The sequence below is a fragment of the Salpingoeca rosetta genome (assembly GCF_000188695.1).
Source record: "Salpingoeca rosetta unplaced genomic scaffold supercont1.28, whole genome shotgun sequence".
Classification (NCBI taxonomy): Eukaryota; class Choanoflagellata; order Craspedida; family Salpingoecidae; genus Salpingoeca; species Salpingoeca rosetta.
The window spans coordinates 890,046-911,200 of NW_004754906.1; the positions used below are offsets into that span (position 1 = coordinate 890,046).

A 21,155-nucleotide genomic window follows, 5' to 3' on the forward strand; every position below is an offset into this window, starting at 1 on the left:
TCTCCTCCGTGTGTTGTTGTTGTTGTTGTTGTTGTTGTTGTTGTTGTTGTTGTTGTTGTTGTTGTTGTTGTTGTTGTTGTTGTTGTTGTTGTTGTTGTTGTTGTTGTTGTTGTTGTTGGTGGTGGTGTGCTGGGTGATGTCTTCGGGCTGGGCCCTGTTGAGTGTGGAGCTGGTCCCAGGTTGCCCAGCCCGAGTCTGCGGCCTGCGACCTGGCCTCATTGTCCCAGCTCTGGGCCCAAACGGCAAGCACATCATCCACGCCTTGTGACGTTGAATCCTCCCCAAGGAGGCCTGGTCGCATGCTTTGGTGGCCCTGCTGGTGCTGTAATGAAGCACGTGCTTCGCCGGTATTCGTGTCAGTGTCGAACAAGGAGTCCCCAGCACGTGCTTGCTGCACCTGCTGGTGATTGCGCTCACCAAGACGACTGTTGTCGGTTGCCACTCCGCTTTCCTGCTCTGCTTTCTCAGGGCTGTCGCGGCTCTCCTTCTTCTTGCTGCCATCCTTCTTGTCAGAGCCAGTCATTGTGATTGCCCTCTTTGACGCTGGCGCAGTGCTTGCCTCCTCTTCTTGCTGCTGCTGCTGCTGTGGTGGCTGCTGCTGTGGCCGTTTCCCATTGTCCCCAACAACAGTTGTCACATCGTTTCCCACCAGCGGCGTTGTTGTTGTTGTTGTTGCAGTTGTTGTTGGCGGCGCTGGCGGGTCCATCTCCAAAACCTGCCTAACACGATTTTGACCCACCTGCGGCCCTGCCTGCCTTTTTTTCTGGGCATCACCACCTTCTTTTTGCCAGTGCTTGCAAGCAACATACCTCCCGCCACCTCTGCTGCGTGTTGTGTTTGTGGGATGTTTGCGTTTGTTTGTTGGCAGCAGCGAGGTTCGAGACACTTTTCTCCCGCTTTTGGCTTCTTCGCAGTGCACAACAAGCAAGCAAAAGGCAGCGAGAAGAACCACGCAGCAAGCAAGCAAGCAAGCAAGCAAGCAAGCGACCACCCAACACCAGCAGCCACCAAGACGCGTTCTTGCGCGTGGGTTGTGTTGTGGGTGTGAGCCACACTGACCAGCACAGAGGGTTCTGCCTCTCGGCTTTCCTGTGTGCTCCCTTTTTTGACCTACCACCACACACGCTCACTTCTTTGTGTGTGCTCGTGTGTGTGTGTGTGTGATTGCCTTCTCACTGCAATCACAACAACAGCACGCGTCGTTGACGTTGTTGTTGACTGCTTGTTGTGGTTCCTCACACTTTGCTGAACTAACTCAGCGTTCCATTCCAACCTTTTGTCTCTTGTTGCGTGCATGTTTGCACGTTGTTCATTCACCAATCCACTCTCGTGCGACAAGCGTTGGCTGTTTCTTCCCTTCGTCCATCAACTTACCAAAGGGGAGCCACGCGCTGGGGGGTTTGCTCATCTGTACCCCTTCAGCTTCCCCCCCCCTTTCTCTTCTTGACTTGGGGTGGTTCATCTCCCCTTGACTTTATTCTGACGCTGCGGCCCGACCGTCGGACAGCAGACACATGAAGTGCATCATGCCGATGCACACCCTTGACTCTTTTTCCCCGGTCTCAACAAGGTTCGTCAACAGCACGACGACGTCGCGATCGATCGCACACACAACACAAAAGCACGATACACCCCTACTTCCCTCCCTCCTTCTGCACTGCTTCCCTTCCTCCTCGTGTTTAGTGGCACACACACACACACACACACACACACACACACACACACACACACACACACACACACACACACACACACGCACACACACACACACACACACACACACACGCACACACACACACACACACACACACACACGCACACACACACACACACACACACACACACACACACACACGCACGCACGCACGCACACACACACAATAGATCACCACATTCTCTTTGCCCTCCCCGCCCCCCTTCTACCCAAACCTGACTTGCTCACAGCCATTTCTCACGCCCCCACCCACCCACATTTTTCGACCACACCTTGCGTGCAGCATGAGCCGGAACATCCGACAGCGACGCGGTGCACGCGCACTCGTCGCTTCTCTTCTTCTTCTTCTACTTCTGACTCTCACAGCCAGCTCAAGCCTGGCTGTTGCCCAGCCCTGCATGAACTCCGACGAGCCGGCATCGGGTCAGGCAGGCACACGTGTGACAATTTATGGAAGCAACCTGCTCGGTCAGGTTGGCACGGCCATCACCTCCGTTCGGCTCGCAGGTGTCCCTGCGGAAATCGTCGAAGGAACATCCCAGTCCCAGGTCGTCGTCATCGCGGCCGAAGGCACAGCCGGCGAGGGCGACGTCGTCCTCGAGGCAAACACGGGTGCAACCGCAGTCAGCCCAAACGCCTGGCAGTACATCAACCCTGGGCGCATCGACAGCGTGGGCCCGGCCTCGGGACAAGTCGGCACCTTGGTCACCATCCGCGGCTACGAGCTCCTCGGCGGGGGCGATTCGCCGATAAACGTGACCTTGGGCGGCAAGCAGGCGACGGTCGTGTTGTACAACAGCACGCACCTCGTCGCGCGCGCCCCAGCCCGTGACCCGGGCCTGTCCCACGTCACCATTCGCAGCAACACTGGTGCAGTGGTCACCGCGAACGATGCCTTCACGTATCTCAACCAGAGCAGCATCGCCGGCGTCAATCCAAACACGGGCCAGCTCGGAACCGTCGTTACCATCCTCGGCACGCGCTTGTTCGGCGGCGGCTCAGCTGTTGCAGAGGTGCAACTAGCTGGAACCTCCGCAGCCATTCTCCGTGCTACCGACACCGAGATTGTGGTAGTCGCTCCAGACCATGGACCGGAGACCGGCGACGTGCTGGTTACAGCTGACACTGGGGCGACGACGACGAGCACGGGTGGCTTCACGTTTGCGGAGCGCGGCGCTGTGGCGACGGTGAGCCCGACAAGTGGCCAGCACGGAACGCTGGTGACGATTCGTGGCGACAGGCTTCGTGGCAGCGGCAGCGCGGTTGTCAACGTGACGCTGGCTGGACGCACAGCCACGGTGTTGGAGGAGAACAGCACGACGGTGATTGTGGCGGCTGGTGCAGGCGCCGAGACAGCTGTGGCTGGCGACGTTGTGCTGACTGCGGACACGGGTGCGGAGGTGACGCGTAGCGGCGTGTTTTCGTACGTCGCCGCTGGGGAGATCACCGACGTGACGCCCGCGTCTGGCGGCGCCGGGACGCGAGTGACGGTGCTCGGGCGTGACCTGTGTGGCGGTGGCAGCAGCGTGGTGCGCGTGCTGCTTGCTGGCTTTGAGGCCGATGTTGTGAGCGGCGGGTGTGCGCGCGTTGAGGCGACTGCGCGTGACTTTGGCATGGTGCTTTCTGGGCCGGTGCTGCTGATTTCGGACACTGGCGCGATGGTTGAGTCCAGCGGGGACGCGTGGACATACCTTGCTGAAGGGCGGATCACGTCTGTGTCGCCGAGCGCGGGGCAGGACGGCACTGAGGTGCACATCCGCGGCGAGCTGCTGCTGGGTGGCGGCACGAGTGCTTCTCGCGTGACGCTGGCTGGCGTGGCGGCGTTTGTGCTGACATCGAATGAGACGGACGTTGTGGTGCGCGCGTTCCCCGGGACGAGCAGCGGCGACGTTGTGATTGTTGGGGACACTGGCGTGAGCGTGCGGCTGACGAATGCATGGACCTACAGCGTGATTGAGAGCGTTGAGCCTGCATTTGGGCAGCGCGGCACGGTTGTGACGCTGAGCGGGCGCGCCTTGCTTGGCGGCGAGGGCGACGTGTCACGGGTGCTCCTTGGCAGCGTGGAAGTGAGCGCGATCCTGCGGAACAGCAGCGACGAGGTTGTTGTTGTTGCTGGCGACCGGACTGTGTTTGCTGACGCGGTTGGGCACGTTGAGATTGAGCTTGCGAGCGGACGGCAGGTTGTTCTTCGGGATGCTTGGACGTACCGGCGTGCGGGCTCGATTGCGAGCGTTGTGCCTGCGTCTGGGCACTTTGGAACGGTGGTGCGCATTGGCGGCAGCCGGCTGCTTGGCCATGGGCAGTCGCTGGTTGGTGCAACGCTGGCTGGCGTGGCTGCTGAAGTTGTGTCTGCGAGCAACACGGACGTTGTGCTGGTGGCGAATGCAAGCAGCAGCGCACGCTCTGGCAACGTTGTTCTCATTGCGGACACTGGTGCGACGGTTGTTCTTGAGGACGGCACGAGCGGGCTTGCGGAGTGGACGTACGTGGCGCCCGGCGTGATCAGCGAGGTTGAGCCGAGCTTTGGGCAGGTTGACACGCGCGTGACGGTGCGCGGGAGCGGCCTGCGCGGCGGCGCGGCGAGCACGGCACGAGTTGTGCTGGCTGGCGTTGAGGCGACGCAGGTTGTGTCTGACAGCGACAGCGAGATTGTTGTTGTTGCTGGGGCGATTGCGGGCGGCGTTTCGCGGGCCAACGGCAGCGTGCGCGTGTTTGGCAGCACGGGTGCTGAGGTGTCTGGGAGCGGCCTGTTTTCGTATGTTGCGCGGGGCGTGATCAGCGATGTTGAGCCGAGCAGTGGGCACGGCGGGACGCTTGTGACGATCCGGGGCGAGCGGCTTGATGGCAGCGGCGGCAGCGTTGCTCGGGTGCGGCTTGCTGGGGTGTGGACGAGCGTGATCTTGCGGCAGAACAGCAGCGAGGTAGTTGTTGCAGCGGAGGCGAGCAGCGGCGCTGTTGCGGGCGGCGATGTGCTTCTTGAGTCTGCGAGCGGGGCGACGGTGGAGGCGGCTGGGCGGTTCAGCTATGTTGCGCCGGGCGTTGTTTCTGCCGTTGAGCCTGGGAGCGGAAGCGCGGGCACTGTGGTGACGGTGCGCGGGAGCGGGCTGCTGGGCGGCGGCGGTGCAGCTGCGGCTGTGCGCCTGAGTGGCGTGGAGGCGCAGCAGGTGCTGTGGTCGAACGAGAGCGTTGTTGTGGCTGTTGCCGGTGCCGGCAGCAATGTGACGGGCGACGTTGAGATTACGGCAGACACTGGTGCTGTGGTGCGCGGGCTTGCGTCGAGCGGGCGCGGGTTCACGTACGTTGTGGCTGGCGTGATCGAGGCTGTGCAGCCGAGTTCTGGCCGCGTTGGCACGGTGGTGACGCTGTCTGGGAATGGCCTGCTTGGTGGCGGTAGCGCTGCTGGGCAGGTGAGCCTGGGCGGGGTGCCGTGTGAGGTGCTGACCTCGGGCGCACTTGAGGTGGTTGTGCGCGTTGGTGCTGGCGGCGTTGGCGGCGCTGTGGGCGATGCTGTGGTTGTGGCTGACACGGGCGCTGAGGTTCGCAAGGCAGCTGCGTGGACGCAAGTTGACGCGGGCGCGATTGACAGTGTGACGCCCGGGTCTGGACAGGCTGGGACGCTTGTGAATGTGACTGGGCGTGTGCTGCTGGGCGGCGGGAGCCGGATTGTTGAGGTTATTCTCGGCGGGACGGCTGCGTCTGCTGTCGTGGACGGGGACCAGGAGACGTTTGTGACTGTTGTTGCGAACAGAAGCGCGAGCGCCGGCGACGGCCGCGTGGTTGTTCGCGCAGACACTGGCGCAGAGGTGTCGCTGGACGCTGCATGGAACTACACGGACGTTCCCACGGTTGAGAGCACGTATCCTTCAAGTGCCGCGGCGGGCTCCCGCATCATGTTTGTCATCAGCCACCTCATTCAGCCTGGCGATTCCTTGGCTGTGGTGACTGTTGCTGGGCAATCAGCCGCCTTCTCCGCCATCAACGCGACGCACGTATTTGTGACGCTTCCAAGCTCCAGCGCTGTCGGCGACACCACCGTGCAGTTTACGTCTGCGCGCGGAACACTGCTCGCCGCCACCGTCACGGTGTCTCCATCGCCTTTCGTGTCATCAATCACACCAAACACCGGTCAGCTTGGCACGGTTGTGTCTTTGGCTGGCAGCGACTTGCTTGGTGGAGCCGACGATGTGCAAGCTGTGCTCTTTGGCACCACACCAGCTGTCGTCCAATCGGCAGCCGACACACTCATTGTGGTTGAGGCGCCTTTTTCCGCCTCCAATACAACCGTCGACGTTGTCATCGTCACCGGGCTTGGCGCCGCCTTTGTGCAGAGTGACGCCTTTGCTTACCTGCGCCCGGCTTCTGTGGCCAGCGTCATTCCATCGTCTGGCCAGGTTGGGACCATCGTTTCCATTGACGGCTCTGGCTTCAACGACACGGCCTCTGCTGTGGAGCGCGTGTTGCTCGGCGACACACCGGCAACGCTGCTGGCTGCGTCTGACACGAGCATTGTGTTCCGGGTCACCAACGTGTCCCACGAGCTGCTGGACGTGACGCTGGTAACCGGCACGGGCGTACGTCATGTGCTTGCGTCCTCGTTCCGCGCATACTCGCCTGGCGTGATTGCAGACGTGACGCCGTCTTCCGGGCGCGAAGGAACAGAGGTTGTCGTGTACGGCACACATCTGCGCGCGCACAGCCCTGCTGTGACCAACGTCTCGTTTGGCTCGTACCCCGCTCGCATTGTGCGGGAGACTGACTACTTTGTGAGCGTTGTCCTGACTCAGGCTCCAGCGACGAGCGAGCTCGTCGACGTTTCGCTGACGACCACCTTTGGCGCTGTGACAACCAAGCGCGACGCCTTTATGTTTGTGCCGCGCGGCAATGTGACCGCCGTATCCCCTTCGTCTGGTGTTGGCGGCACGCGCGTGGTCATCCAGGGCAGCAACCTGCTCGGTGGCGGCACACGCATCATCTCTGTGACCCTTGCCGGCGTTGACGCCACGCTGGTGCACTACAACAACACGGTGATTGAAGTCGTGGCTCGCGCGGGCGACCCAGGCCTTGGAGATGTCATCATCTCCAGCAACACGGGCAGCGTCACCGTCCTGGACAACGCATGGGCGTATGTTCCCGTGGGTGAGATTCACGCCGTGCTCCCCGCACAGGGCCAGGCCTATGCGCGCGTGACTGTCGTGGGCCTGGGGCTGTTTTCTGGGGCGCCTGGCCTCGAGCGTGTTCGCCTGGCTGGCGAGGACGTGTTGCGCATCGTGTCGGCGAGCGACTCGAAGGTGGTGGTCATTGCCCCCGCCGTTCCGGCGGCGACAACGGGCAACGTGGAGCTTGTTTCCACCACCGGTGCCAAGGTTACGCGGACAGCGGGGTTTTCGTTTGTGGACCCTGCCAACGTTACGGCCGTGACCCCATCCTCTGGTCAATTGGGCACGCGCGTCACGCTCGCAGGATCAGACCTCCTGTGCGGTGACTCTGCCCTTGCGTCTGTCCGCATCGGCGGGCAGGAAACGGCCATTCTGTACGCGTCATCCGAACAGGTGATTGCTCGCGTGAACACGACACTCGAGCCCGGCATGTACCAGCTCACCGTGACTGCCGCCTCTGGCGCTAACTACACTGCTGCGCCACACCAGTTTGAAGTGCTTGCGCAGGGCGCCATCGACGCCGTGCAGCCAGCCGCTGCACAAGCTGATGCCTTTGTCACCATCCGTGGGCGTGGCTTGTTTGGTGGGGCTGCGTCGCTTGCAACCGTGTCCTTGGGCTCGCCCGCCGTCACCGCCACAATCGTGAGCCAGTCGAGCTCCGTGGTGGTGGTGCAAGTGCCCCGCGTGCCGTATGCCGCCGGCGCCGCTCCAATCACGCTCACGGCCGCTTCAGGTGCGCTTGTGTCCAACGCCACCGCGTTTGAGCTGCTCGAGCCCGGCGTCATCACCAGCGTCGCCCCTTCCTCTGGGCAGGAAGGCACATTGGTGACCATCGCCGGCGAGCGCCTGCTGGCTGGCAGTGATTCCCTTGATGTCGTGTACATCGCCAACACATCTGCAGTGCAAGTGCTGCTTGCCACTGACACCCGCGTGGTTGCGCGCGCCGCTGCTGGCCCGCTGGTTGTGGACGACGTCGTGCTGGTTGGCGCTGCTGGGGGCCGCGTGGTCGCTCCTGACGCATGGCACCGCCTGGCTGCAGGGCAGATTGCCACTGTCACTCCAACGATTGGGCAAGAAGGCACGTTTGTCAATGTGACTGGAACGAACCTGCTTGCTCACAGCGATGGTCTTGCCAGCGCTTCCCTTGCCGGTACGCCTGCAGACGTCATCGCCGCGACGCCCCAGCTCGTGCAGTTGCGCGCACGCGTGTCATCCCCGCGCACGGGCCCCGTGGTTCTTCAGGCCAGCTCAGGCGCAGTCGTCGATAGCCGTGGCGTTGCCAACTTCACCAGCGCACAGGCTGGACGCATCGATACGGTCGCCCCGGCCGTGGGGCGCGCCGGCACGTTTGTGACGCTTGTCGGCACCAACCTGCTCGGCCACGCCGCCTCGCTGTCCTCTTGCGTTGTTGCAGAGGACGCGCTGGCGGCCATCGTGGATGCCAACAACACGCGCGTCGTTGTGCGCCTGCCAGAGGGGCCTGCGCCTGGGCTCGTGAACATCACGCTGCAGGCGACTTCTGGTGCCCTCGTGCATCGTGCGCATGCGTTTGAATATGTTGGCGAGGGTGCCATCTCCACCGTGCTCCCGGCATCTGGTCAGAAGGGCACCCGCGTCACCATTCGTGGCACCGCTCTGCTTGGCGCAGGCGATCACGCAACGTCCATCACCCTCGCTGGCGCAGTCACTACGAGGGTGTTGTCTTCCAACGACACCACCATCGTTGTTGAGGCGCCCGCCGGTGCAGCCCAGGGTTTGGGCGCCGTCTCCGTTGAGGCAAACACCGGCGCTGTGGTGTCCCAGGAGGATGCCTTTGCCTTCATCGAGCCGGGCCAAATCACTCTCTTCTCCCCGAGCTCTGGTCAGTATGGAACGTGGGTCAACATCACGGGCCAAAACCTCCTTGGCGGCGGCTCCACTGCCGCAGATGTGCTCTTTGGCGGCTTCTCTGCGGATGAAGTGGCGTTTGCCTCCCCCTTCATGGTCCGTGCGCGAATCGGGCAGCAAGTGCCGTCGCCGGGGCCAATCAACGTGACCATTGTTGCCGACACGGGTGCGCGGGTGACGAGTGAGGGCGCCTTTACCGTGACCTCCTCCAGCACGATCGCGTCCGTGAGCCCCGCTCTGGGCCAGCGCGGCACACGGGTGACCATCAGTGGTCAGAACCTGTTTGGCGCAGGCCCTGCCCGCATCGCAGCCGTACACCTGGCTTCCGTGTCCGCAGTGGTCCTGAACGGCTCCAGTGACACGCAAGTGATCGTTCAGGCGCAGGCCAGCCCCGTGGCCGTTGCAAACGCCACGGTGACAGTGGAGGCAGCCAGCGGCGCCTTGACTGTGGCGCCAGCGTCCTGGTCATACATTGCCCCGGGCGCCATTGCCAGCGTCACGCCAGCCATGGGACAGGCGGGAACGCGCGTCACCATCACCGGCACTAACCTGCTTGGTGGTGCGCCTGCGCTTGCGCTCGTGTCCATCGCAGGCTCCCCTGCGCAAGTTGTGAGCCAGAGCAACACGCGCGTGGTTGTCAGGGCCGGCGCCGCCGCCCCTGGCTTGGGCGACGTTGTGCTTGAGGCCTTGTCCGGAACGCTCGTGGAGCAAACAAGCGCCTTCACGTACACCAACATGAGCGAGATCACGTCTGTGTCGCCCTCTGTGGGTCAGGAAGGTACCTTGGTCACCATCCGGGGCACCCGCCTGCGTGGCGGCGCGAACCGCGTGGCCAACGTGACACTGGCTGGTGTTCTGGCCACCACCCTCTCTGAGGATGACACCACCGTCGTTGTTCGGGCCAGCTTCTCCTTCAGCGCCATGTCTGGCCCCGTTGTTGTCATGTCGGACTCTGGCGCTCGCACACAGGCGCCGCAGCCGTTCTCGTACCTCGAGCCCCCATCGGTGGTCTCCATCGCCCCAAGCACGGGCCAGGAGGGCACGCGCCTCACCATCACAGGCCTTCGCCTGCACAATGGCGGAAGCGCGGTGGTGTCCGCTTCCCTCGGCGCGTTCAACGCCTCTGTTGTTTCGTCCAACGACACGGAAGTGGTCATTCGCGCCGGCGCTGGTCCTTCAACGCAGACGGCTGTGGACATTGTGCTGCAGTCTGACACGGGGTCCATCACTCGCGGTGCTACGCCATGGACGTTTTCTCCTCCTGGCAGCATCGCCATTGTCGATCCAACCACTGGGCAGCAAGGCGCGCTTGTGCGCATCACAGGCACCAACCTGTGCGGCGGCGGCTCATCCATCGCTCGCGTGCGTCTCGCCAACGTCGAGGCCGAGATCCTGTCCCAGACGTCGTGCGGCCTGCTGGAGGTGCGGGCCGGTGCATACGGTGCACCGGTCACGGGCTCCATCGAGTTGGAATCTGACACGGGGGCCCTGGTCACCAAAGCCGATGCCTGGACATACGTCACCTCGGGCTTCATCTCCAGTGTCACGCCTGCTGCCGGTCAGAGCGGGGAGCTGGTCAGCATCCTGGGCAGCAACCTCTTTGGTGGCGCAAGCACAGCCTCGCAGGTCACTTTTGGTGGTGTCCCTGCCACCATCGTCAGCAATGGCAACACATCGCGCATCGTCGTTCAGATCAACGCTGGCCCGCAAAGCGGACAGCCGAACCTGGGCGATGTTGTCATCACGGGCACCTCGGGCGTGGTGATCCGGGCCGTCGATGCCTTCACCTACTCCACGGTTGACCGCGTATTCCCCAGCAGTGGCCAGGGCGGCACGCGCGTGACCATCAGCGGCGTTGCGCTGCTTGGTGACAACACGCAGCTTGAGCGCGTCGAGCTTGCAGGCATCTCTGCCGCCAGCATCATCTCCTTCAACAGCACTCAGGTCGTGTGCGTGGCCCGCGCCGCCGGTGTGTCCCAAGCGCAGCCCGGGCAGGTTGTGCTGGTTGCCACCACACAGGAAATTACCAGCACAGGCACAGCGGACTGGACATACCAGCCACCCGGCGCAATCGCATCCGTGAACCCAGCGCGCGGTCAGCGCGGCACGCTCATCACCGTTCGCGGCTCCACACTGCTTGGCTACGGCGAAAGGCTGGTGCAGGTGACGGTGGCCAACGTTACCGCAACCCGCATCATCAACGCTACCAACTCGGTGGCTGTCGTGGAGGCCGGGCTAAGAACTGCGGGCGCCACCGGCAACGTTGTTTTGGTCGCCGACACAGGCGCAACCATCACCGCCCTTGCGGCCTTCACATACGCAGACGCGCCCGTGCTGGCCGCTGTGTCCCCTTCCTCCGGCCAGCTCGGAACCCACGTCACGGTCACGGGCCAGAACCTGCTCATGGGCTCTGATAGCCTGAGGTCGGTCTCCATCGCAAACGAATCGGCAACCATTCTCTCGCAGAACGACACACACGTTGTGGTGCGCGCGCCACGCTCCTCACCGAAAACAGGCCTCGTGCGGCTTGTGTCCTCCGAGTTTGCTTCCGTGACTGGCCTCTCCTTTACGTTCCTTGAGGAGGGCGTGGTCAACACCGTATCCCCTAGCTCTGGACAGGGCGGCACGCGCGTCACCCTCACCGGTGAGCGTATGTTTGGCGGTGCCTCGGGTATCGCTGCGGTTGAGCTGGCTGGCGTTCCTGTCCAGGAGATTGTGTCCAGCAACACCACACACGCTGTGGTCATCGCCAGCGATGCAAGCGCAGTCGCACCAGCCGCTGTCACCGTCATTGCCAACTCGGGCGCGCTCGTGACATCGGCGGACCCTGGCGCGTGGCAGTACTTGACCCCTGGCGCAATCACGAGCGTCGACCCGGACATGGGCCAGGTTGGCACACGCATCACCATCACCGGCCAACGTCTTCTTGGGGGCGGCACCTCCATCGCTTCCGTTCGTCTCGGCACTGCCGGTGCTCGGGTTGTGAGCGGCAGCTCCACGACCGTTGTTGCCGTCGTGCCAAGCGGCGCTGCAGGCGTGCGCGACGTTCACGTCGTTGCCAACACGCTTGCAACGACGACGCTCTGGACAGGCTTCACGTTCCTGGAGGAGGGCGTCATCGACAGCTTGCAGCCAAGCTCAGGTCGACTGGGCACCCGCGTGACCATTCACGGCTTGCGCCTTCTCGGTGGCAGTGATGCACTGCAGCAGATCCTGTTTGGAACGGTCCCTGCGACGATCATCGACTTCAACACAACCACCGTGGAGGCTTTTGCCCCAGCCATGGCCGCGGGTACCAGCAATGTTACCCTCGTTAGCGACACAGGTGCCGTCGTGCGTTCTGTGGACGGAGCTTGGACACAGGTCGACGCCGGCCAAATCCTCTCTGTTGAGCCAGCGGCGGGCATTCCGACAGCCTTGGTCACCATTCGTGGCCAGGACCTGCTTGGCATCGGTACCATTGCGCAACAGGTCACACTTGGTGGCTCTCTGGCCGAAGTTCAACAGTCAAACGCAACTGTGGTGATCGTGAGAGCCGGCGTTCGCCCGGCGGTGCCAGACTCAGCGGTCACCGTTGTTGCTGACACCGGCGACACGGTGTCGGCTGACAGCGTGTGGACCTTCCATCCTCTGCCGAACATCACGAGTGTTGCGCCTGCCAATGGACAACAAGGGACGCGCGTAACCATTACGGGAAGTGACCTCATCACAGGTGGCGTGCGTGTGGCCTCAGTGCAGTTGGCAGGCGTCACCGTGTCAGAAGTGCTGTCGCAATCGCCTGATTCGCTTGTTGTCATCGCTGGGCCATCATCCACCAGCGTGAGCGGCGCGGCGACTATCACCCTCACTTCCGGCGCGTCGTTTGCCAGCTCACAATCCTTTGAGTACTTGGCACCGGCCGACATCAGCAGCGTGAGCCCAGGCTCTGGAACGCTGGGGACGGTCATTACGGTGTCCGGCTCCCACCTTCTGGGGGGCGGCACGACTGTCGTCGCTGCTCGTATTGGTGATGATGCTGCTGAACGCGTTCTCTTCGCCAATGACTCGCGCGTTGTGTTCAAGGCCGGCAATGCAGACACGCCGTCAGCCAACAGAACTGTTTTGTTGACTGCAGATACAGGCGCGTTCGTTTCCGTGAGCAGTGCCTTCTCTTACATCACGCCTGCAAGCGTTTTGTCCGTCTCACCCAGCTCCGGAACACAGGGCACCAGGGTCACCATCTCTGGGCAGCGCCTCTTCAGCGATGGCTCATACCTCACAGAGGTGCTACTCGCGGGTGTTCGCGCCCAAATCCTCAACATGACTGAGGTACAAGTTGTTGTGGCATGTGGCTTTGCAAACCAAACCAGTGGGCCCGTGGTCCTCGTCAGCAACACCGGTGGCAGGATTGAACAAGCTCAATTTTCCATCATCAAGCCGCCCGTGCTCCTGGCAGCCAGCCCAGACAGTGGGCAGGAGGGCACCCACGTGATCCTGTACGGCGAGCGCCTTCGTGCCGGTGGCAACGCCATCACGCAGGTCACCCTAAACGGTGTCGCCGCCACGATTGTGGATGAAACAAACGTGTTCGTTCGCGTGATTGCACAGGATGGCCCGGTGGGGCGCGGCCCGATTCACCTCACCGCAAACACCGGGGGCGTCGTGCAGTCAACCGTGGCTTGGGAGTACTTGACAAAAGCGGTGATCGATACTGTCGCTCCAAGCAGTGGACAGCTAGGGACTCTTGTTACGATACAGGGCAGCAACCTGCTCGGCGGCGGCACGGAGGTAATTCGTGTCATCCTCGCAGGCACCGATGCCACCATCTTGTCTCAAAACAACACGCACATCGTCGTGCGAACAAGCCGTGGCACAGGCTTGCCCACTCAAGGAGATGTCGTCGTCATCAGTGACGAACTCTCTCGAGTAGTTGCTGAAGACGCCTTTGCATACATCGCTCCTGGAGATGTCGATGGTGTGATGCCAAGCCAAGGCAGCTTTGGGACGCGCGTCACGATCGTGGGCACGAACCTGCTTGGCGGAGGGTCGTCGGTGTCACTGGTGGAGCTTGCTGGCGTTGAGGCACAGGTTGAGTCTGCGACAGCGGGGCAAGTTGTGGTCATTGCACAGGCATCGAACGCCACGAGCGTTGGAGATGTTGTGCTGCACTCTGACACTGGTGCTGTCGTCGTCCAGTATGACGCCTGGCAGTACGTGACACCTGGCCGCATTCTGACAGTAACGCCGATGTCTGGACAGGGTGGCACGTACGTTGACATTGTGGGCACAGGGCTCTTGAGCGGCTCGCGCGATGCCGGTGCGGTCCACCTCAGCGGTGTGGCTGCTGTTGTTCTGAGCGCAAACGACACGCACGTGCGTGCGCGTGCTGGCGAGGGCGTGCCTGGACTCGGGGACGTGGTTGTGACGTCTGCGGATGGCGCGCCTGTTGTGGCTGCGGATGCGTGGACGTACACTGCAGCTGGCAACATCTCGGGCATTGCCCCTGTGAGCGGTCAGGAGGGCACTCACGTCACCATCCGCGGCGTTGCGCTGCGCGGTGCTGGGGCACTTGTGCACCGTGTGCTGCTTGGAGACAGTGAGGCTGACGTGTTGTTTGAGAATGACACGCTGGTGGTTGTTCGCGCTGGCCATGGGGCTGCAGGCGTTGTGCATGTCGTGCTTGAGTCGTCATCTGGCGCGCTTGTTTCGGCGGACAACGCCTTCACATACCTTGAGCGCGGCGAAGTTGCAGCTGTGTCACCGACATCTGGGCAGCTTGGCACGCTTGTGACCATCACTGGAGCGCGGTTGCTTGGTGGCGGATCGTCGATCCGCACCGCGACGCTCTCCGGTGTGAGTACGGAGGTGGTGGGCGCCACAGCTTCAACGGTAGTTGTGCGTGTGACATCGTCATTTGCCAGTATGACCACGGGCGATGTGATGCTTGTGTCCGACACGTACGCGGTTGTTCGTGGCAGCGGCTTGTGGACAGGGCTTCCTGACGGAACAATTGCCGACGTTGCACCCAGCGCTGGCGTTGTGGGCACGCTTGTGACTGTGCGCGGTGCCAACTTGCTTGGGTACGCCGCTGGCCTGGATGAGGTGACGCTTGCTGGTGTGAATGCAACGATTGTGTCGGCGAATGCTAGCGTTGTCGTCGTGGCTGCTGGATCATCGCTGTCTGCTGTGACGGGCGGTGTGGTACTGGTGGCAACGAGTGGTGCAACCGTTTCGGCGAGCGGAGCGTGGAGCTACGTGGCGCCAGGCCAGATCACTCGCGTGCGCCCTGCGTCTGGCCAGGTGGGCACGCGGGTCACGATTGAAGGAACTGGCCTTCGGGCGGCGGCGTCTGCAGTGGCGACAGTGCTGCTCGGTGACCTCACGTCTACTGTGCTGACCTCAAACGACACGACTGTGGTGGCGGTGTGCCCTGATGGCCCTGCCTCCGGCGTTCCCGAGCGCGTGAAGGTTGTGGGAGTGAGTGGCGGTTTTACGCTGGCGGAGTCACAGTTCACGTTCCTGGAGAAGGGTGTGATCGCAGACGTATCACCAGAAATTGGCCAGGTTGGCACGCGCCTTGTTGTGAGTGGCGAGCGCCTACTTGGTGGTGGTGCGCGTGTGACGCGCGCCGAAATCGGCGGCGCTGTGGCTGAGATTGAAAGTAGCAATGCCACGACGGTGGTGCTGGTTGCGGGCGCTTCGAGTGCTGGTGCAGCCGACGTTGTGCTTGTGGCCGACACTGGTGCAACTGTTCGCCTCGACGCAGGCTTCACGTACCTCGAAGAAGGCGTCATTGAGCAGATCAGCCCACGTGGCGGCCAGGAGGGCACGCTTGTGACGATTGAGGGTGAACGGCTGCTGGGAGGCGGCGCTGCGCTTTCGCGAGTGCTGCTGGCAGGACAGCCGGTGCTGCATGTTATGTCTGCGAGTGATACGCTCGTGGTGGTGCGTGCAGGTGCCGGAATGCCGGGCACAGGTGATGTGATTGTTGAGTCGACGAGTGGCTCCCGGGTGACGCTTCCAGGTGGGTGGATGTACTTTGTGCCCAGCAGCATTGCGGACGTGCAGCCGTCGTCCGGCCAAGTCGGGACTGTGGTTGACATCTCTGGTAGCAACCTGCTTGGTGTGGCCAACGGGACTGCTGTTGCACAGGTGTGGCTTGACGGCACGGCTGTCAGCTCTATTCTGATTGGCGATCGCCAGGACCTCGTGCGTGTGGTTGCAGCAAGGAACACGAGCATGGGTGTTTTGGGCAGCGTCGTCGTGGAAGCCGACAGCGGCGCGCTGGCCTCGGTTGATGGCCGATGGACGTACTTGCTGGAGGGCGTGATTTTGGGCGTTGTCCCCGCATACGGCCAGGTTGGTACCCGGGTGACTATCTCTGGTGCGCGGCTGCTTGGCGGTGGCAACACGGCTGTCAACGTGACGCTTGATGGCACACCCGCAAGCGTGCTGTCATGGGGACCAGAGCAAGTTGTGGTGCGGGCCGAGCGCAACAGCAGTGCTGAGGTTGGTGGAATGGTGTCAGTTGTCAGTGATACTGGTGCCATTGTGTCTGGGGCTTCCCTGTTTGCGTACCGGACGGAGGGCCACATTGATCAAGTGGAGCCGTCCACTGGACAGGCGGGCACGATTGTGACCATCACCGGCCTGCGTCTGCGCGGGCACGGTGTTGTGGTTGACCGTGTGTTGCTTGGAGGCGCTGAAGCTGGCGTGTTGAGCGAAAGCGATACAGCTGTTGTTGTGCGCGTGCCAGATGCTTCTGCGGGCGTCGTTGATGTTGTGATCGTTGCTGACACTGGGGCGACGACGACGAGCACGGGTGGCTTCACGTTTGCGGAGCGCGGCGTTGTGGCGACGGTGAGCCCGACAAGTGGCCAGCACGGAACGCTGGTGACGATTCGTGGCGACAGGCTTCGTGGCAGCGGCAGCGCGGTTGTCAACGTGACGCTGGCTGGACGCACAGCCACGGTGTTGGAGGAGAACAGCACGACGGTGATTGTGGCGGCTGGTGCAGGCGCCGAGACAGCTGTGGCTGGCGACGTTGTGCTGACTGCGGACACGGGTGCGGAGGTGACGCGTAGCGGCGTGTTTTCGTACGTCGCCGCTGGGGAGATCACCGACGTGACGCCCGCGTCTGGCGGCGCCGGGACGCGAGTGACGGTGCTCGGGCGTGACCTGTGTGGCGGTGGCAGCAGCGTGGTGCGCGTGCTGCTTGCTGGCTTTGAGGCCGATGTTGTGAGCGGCGGGTGTGCGCGCGTTGAGGCGACTGCGCGTGACTTTGGCATGGTGCTTTCTGGGCCGGTGCTGCTGATTTCGGACACTGGCGCGATGGTTGAGTCCAGCGGGGACGCGTGGACATACCTTGCTGAAGGGCGGATCACGTCTGTGTCGCCGAGCGCGGGGCAGGACGGCACTGAGGTGCACATCCGCGGCGAGCTGCTGCTGGGTGGCGGCACGAGTGCTTCTCGCGTGACGCTGGCTGGCGTGGCGGCGTTTGTGCTGACATCGAATGAGACGGACGTTGTGGTGCGCGCGTTCCCCGGGACGAGCAGCGGCGACGTTGTGATTGTTGGGGACACTGGCGTGAGCGTGCGGCTGACGAATGCATGGACCTACAGCGTGATTGAGAGCGTTGAGCCTGCATTTGGGCAGCGCGGCACGGTTGTGACGCTGAGCGGGCGCGCCTTGCTTGGCGGCGAGGGCGACGTGTCACGGGTGCTCCTTGGCAGCGTGGAAGTGAGCGCGATCCTGCGGAACAGCAGCGACGAGGTTGTTGTTGTTGCTGGCGACCGGACTGTGTTTGCTGACGCGGTTGGGCACGTTGAGATTGAGCTTGCGAGCGGACGGCAGGTTGTTCTTCGGGATGCTTGGACGTACCGGCGTGCGGGCTCGATTGCGAGCGTTGTGCCTGCGTCTGGGCACTTTGGAACGGTGGTGCGCATTGGCGGCAGCCGGCTGCTTGGCCATGGGCAGTCGCTGGTTGGTGCAACGCTGGCTGGCGTGGCTGCTGAAGTTGTGTCTGCGAGCAACACGGACGTTGTGCTGGTGGCGAATGCAAGCAGCAGCGCACGCTCTGGCAACGTTGTTCTCATTGCGGACACTGGTGCGACGGTTGTTCTTGAGGACGGCACGAGCGGGCTTGCGGAGTGGACGTACGTGGCGCCCGGCGTGATCAGCGAGGTTGAGCCGAGCTTTGGGCAGGTTGACACGCGCGTGACGGTGCGCGGGAGCGGCCTGCGCGGCGGCGCGGCGAGCACGGCACGAGTTGTGCTGGCTGGCGTTGAGGCGACGCAGGTTGTGTCTGACAGCGACAGCGAGATTGTTGTTGTTGCTGGGGCGATTGCGGGCGGCGTTTCGCGGGCCAACGGCAGCGTGCGCGTGTTTGGCAGCACGGGTGCTGAGGTGTCTGGGAGCGGCCTGTTTTCGTATGTTGCGCGGGGCGTGATCAGCGATGTTGAGCCGAGCAGTGGGCACGGCGGGACGCTTGTGACGATCCGGGGCGAGCGGCTTGATGGCAGCGGCGGCAGCGTTGCTCGGGTGCGGCTTGCTGGGGTGTGGACGAGCGTGATCTTGCGGCAGAACAGCAGCGAGGTAGTTGTTGCAGCGGAGGCGAGCAGCGGCGCTGTTGCGGGCGGCGATGTGCTTCTTGAGTCTGCGAGCGGGGCGACGGTGGAGGCGGCTGGGCGGTTCAGCTATGTTGCGCCGGGCGTTGTTTCTGCCGTTGAGCCTGGGAGCGGAAGCGCGGGCACTGTGGTGACGGTGCGCGGGAGCGGGCTGCTGGGCGGCGGCGGTGCAGCTGCGGCTGTGCGCCTGAGTGGCGTGGAGGCGCAGCAGGTGCTGTGGTCGAACGAGAGCGTTGTTGTGGCTGTTGCCGGTGCCGGCAGCAATGTGACGGGCGACGTTGAGATTACGGCAGACACTGGTGCTGTGGTGCGCGGGCTTGCGTCGAGCGGGCGCGGGTTCACGTACGTTGTGGCTGGCGTGATCGAGGCTGTGCAGCCGAGTTCTGGCCGCGTTGGCACGGTGGTGACGCTGTCTGGGAATGGCCTGCTTGGTGGCGGTAGCGCTGCTGGGCAGGTGAGCCTGGGCGGGGTGCCGTGTGAGGTGCTGACCTCGGGCGCACTTGAGGTGGTTGTGCGCGTTGGTGCTGGCGGCGTTGGCGGCGCTGTGGGCGATGCTGTGGTTGTGGCTGACACGGGCGCTGAGGTTCGCAAGGCAGCTGCGTGGACGCAAGTTGACGCGGGCGCGATTGACAGTGTGACGCCCGGGTCTGGACAGGCTGGGACGCTTGTGAATGTGACTGGGCGTGTGCTGCTGGGCGGGCGGGAGCCGGATTGTTGAGGTTATTCTCGGCGGGACGGCTGCGTCTGCTGTCGTGGACGGGGACCAGGAGACGTTTGTGACTGTTGTTGCGAACAGAAGCGCGAGCGCCGGCGACGGCCGCGTGGTTGTTCGCGCAGACACTGGCGCAGAGGTGTCGCTGGACGCTGCATGGAACTACACGGACGTTCCCGTGATCACAGACGTTACACCCAGCTCTGGCCAGCAAGGCACTGTTGTGACTGTGAGTGGCAACAACCTCCTTGGTGGCGGATCTCAGGTTGTGTCTGGCAGCTTGAGTGGCGTCGCTGTGAGCGAAGTACTGAGCTCTTCGGACACGCGGGTGGTCGTGGTTGCATCTGCATTGAACACGAGCTCCACGGGTGGAGTTGTGCTGTCTGCTGATAGTGGTGCGACGGTTACATTGAGCCAGGCGTGGACGTACTTGGAGCCTGCCGTCATTACAGGCGTGGAGCCCAGCTCTGGCCTCCTTGGCACACTGGTCACCATCTCTGGAACTGGCCTTTTGGGCGGCGGCAATAGGACGGCGACTGCTTGGTTTGGAGCGACGGAAGCCGAGAGCGTCGAGGCGTCATCCGACAGTGTCGTTGTTGTGCGTGTGGGCCCAAGTGCACCTAGCCTCGTTCAGGTGCGGCTGCAATCTGACAGTGGTGCTTGGGTGCGCTTGGAAGATGCGTTCCAAGTGCTTCCAGCTGGAGTCGTTGAGGCTGTGTCGCCGGCTTACGGCCAGGCAGGTACACGCGTGACGATCACTGGGCACACATTGCTGGCTGACGGCGTGAATCTCACACAAGTGCGCCTGGCTGGCGTGGAAGCTGAGATCGAGTCAGCAAACGCAACGCAAGTTGTTGTTGTTGCCGCGCATGCATCTGCTGGTGTTGGCGATGTCGTGCTTGTAGCTGACACGCTTGGTCGTGTTGAGGCTGCTGGTGCGTGGGAGTACCGCCGACGCGGACAGATCTCGTCCATCACACCCACTTCTGGTCATGAGGGCACTGAAGTGCTGATTTTGGGCCAGGATCTGCTGGGTCACGGTGAGGACCTGGTTCAAGTGCGCCTGGGTGGAGTTGTGGCACGTCTTCTTGACCGTAACAACTTCTTTGCGCGTGTTGTTGCGGGTCGTGGCTCCCCGGCCGGACCAGTTGACGTGCGGCTCACCGCGGACACGGGCGCTGTCGTGGAGCAAGCTGACTTGTGGACGTACGTTGCACAGGCTGTGATTAGTTCTGTGACGCCTTTGACAGGGCAGGCTGGTACCTTGGTGACGATTCGTGGCAGCAACCTCTTGGCTGGTGCTGCGTCTGTGTCTGAGGTTCGCCTTGCCGGCGTCTCAGCCACCATCGTATCCTTCAACGAGTCAGTGGTGATTGCACGTGCTGCTCAGCCACCTGCGTCTGCTCCTGCTGGTGGAATCAACGTCACAACGTCTTCGGGTGCGTTTTATGGCGGTCCTGCCGGAGTAGTCTGGACTTACATGGATGCTGGTGACATTAACATTGTCATGCCAAGCCGAGGCAGCTTTGGGACGCGCGTCACGATCGTGGGCACGAACCTGCTTGGCGGAGGGTCGTCGGTGTCACTGGTGGAGCTTGCTGGCGTTGAGGCACAGGTTGAGTCTGCGACAGCGGGGCAAGTTGTGGTCATTGCACAGGCATCGAACGCCACGAGCGTTGGAGATGTTGTGCTGCACTCTGACACTGGTGCTGTCGTCGTCCAGTATGACGCCTGGCAGTACGTGACACCTGGCCGCATTCTGACAGTAACGCCGATGTCTGGACAGGGTGGCACGTACGTTGACATTGTGGGCACAGGGCTCTTGAGCGGCTCGCGCGATGCCGGTGCGGTCCACCTCAGCGGTGTGGCTGCTGTTGTTCTGAGCGCAAACGACACGCACGTGCGTGCGCGTGCTGGCGAGGGCGTGCCTGGACTCGGGGACGTGGTTGTGACGTCTGCGGATGGCGCGCCTGTTGTGGCTGCGGATGCGTGGACGTACACTGCAGCTGGCAACATCTCGGGCATTGCCCCTGTGAGCGGTCAGGAGGGCACTCACGTCACCATCCGCGGCGTTGCGCTGC

The 21,155-nt window shown here is 62.8% G+C and overlaps 1 protein-coding gene across 1 annotated transcript; it reads left to right on the top strand.

Moving 5' to 3' along the window:
• Nucleotides 1-1,998: 1,998 nt before the first annotated feature.
• Nucleotides 1,999-21,145, top strand: PTSG_12890 (uncharacterized protein; the record flags this gene model as incomplete). Its single annotated transcript, XM_004989666.1, has 3 exons — nucleotides 1,999-10,413; nucleotides 10,450-19,007; nucleotides 19,069-21,145. Coding segments are annotated over 3 exons (19,050 nt in total), but the record flags the coding sequence as incomplete, so codon positions are not given.
• Nucleotides 21,146-21,155: the final 10 nt, after the last annotated feature.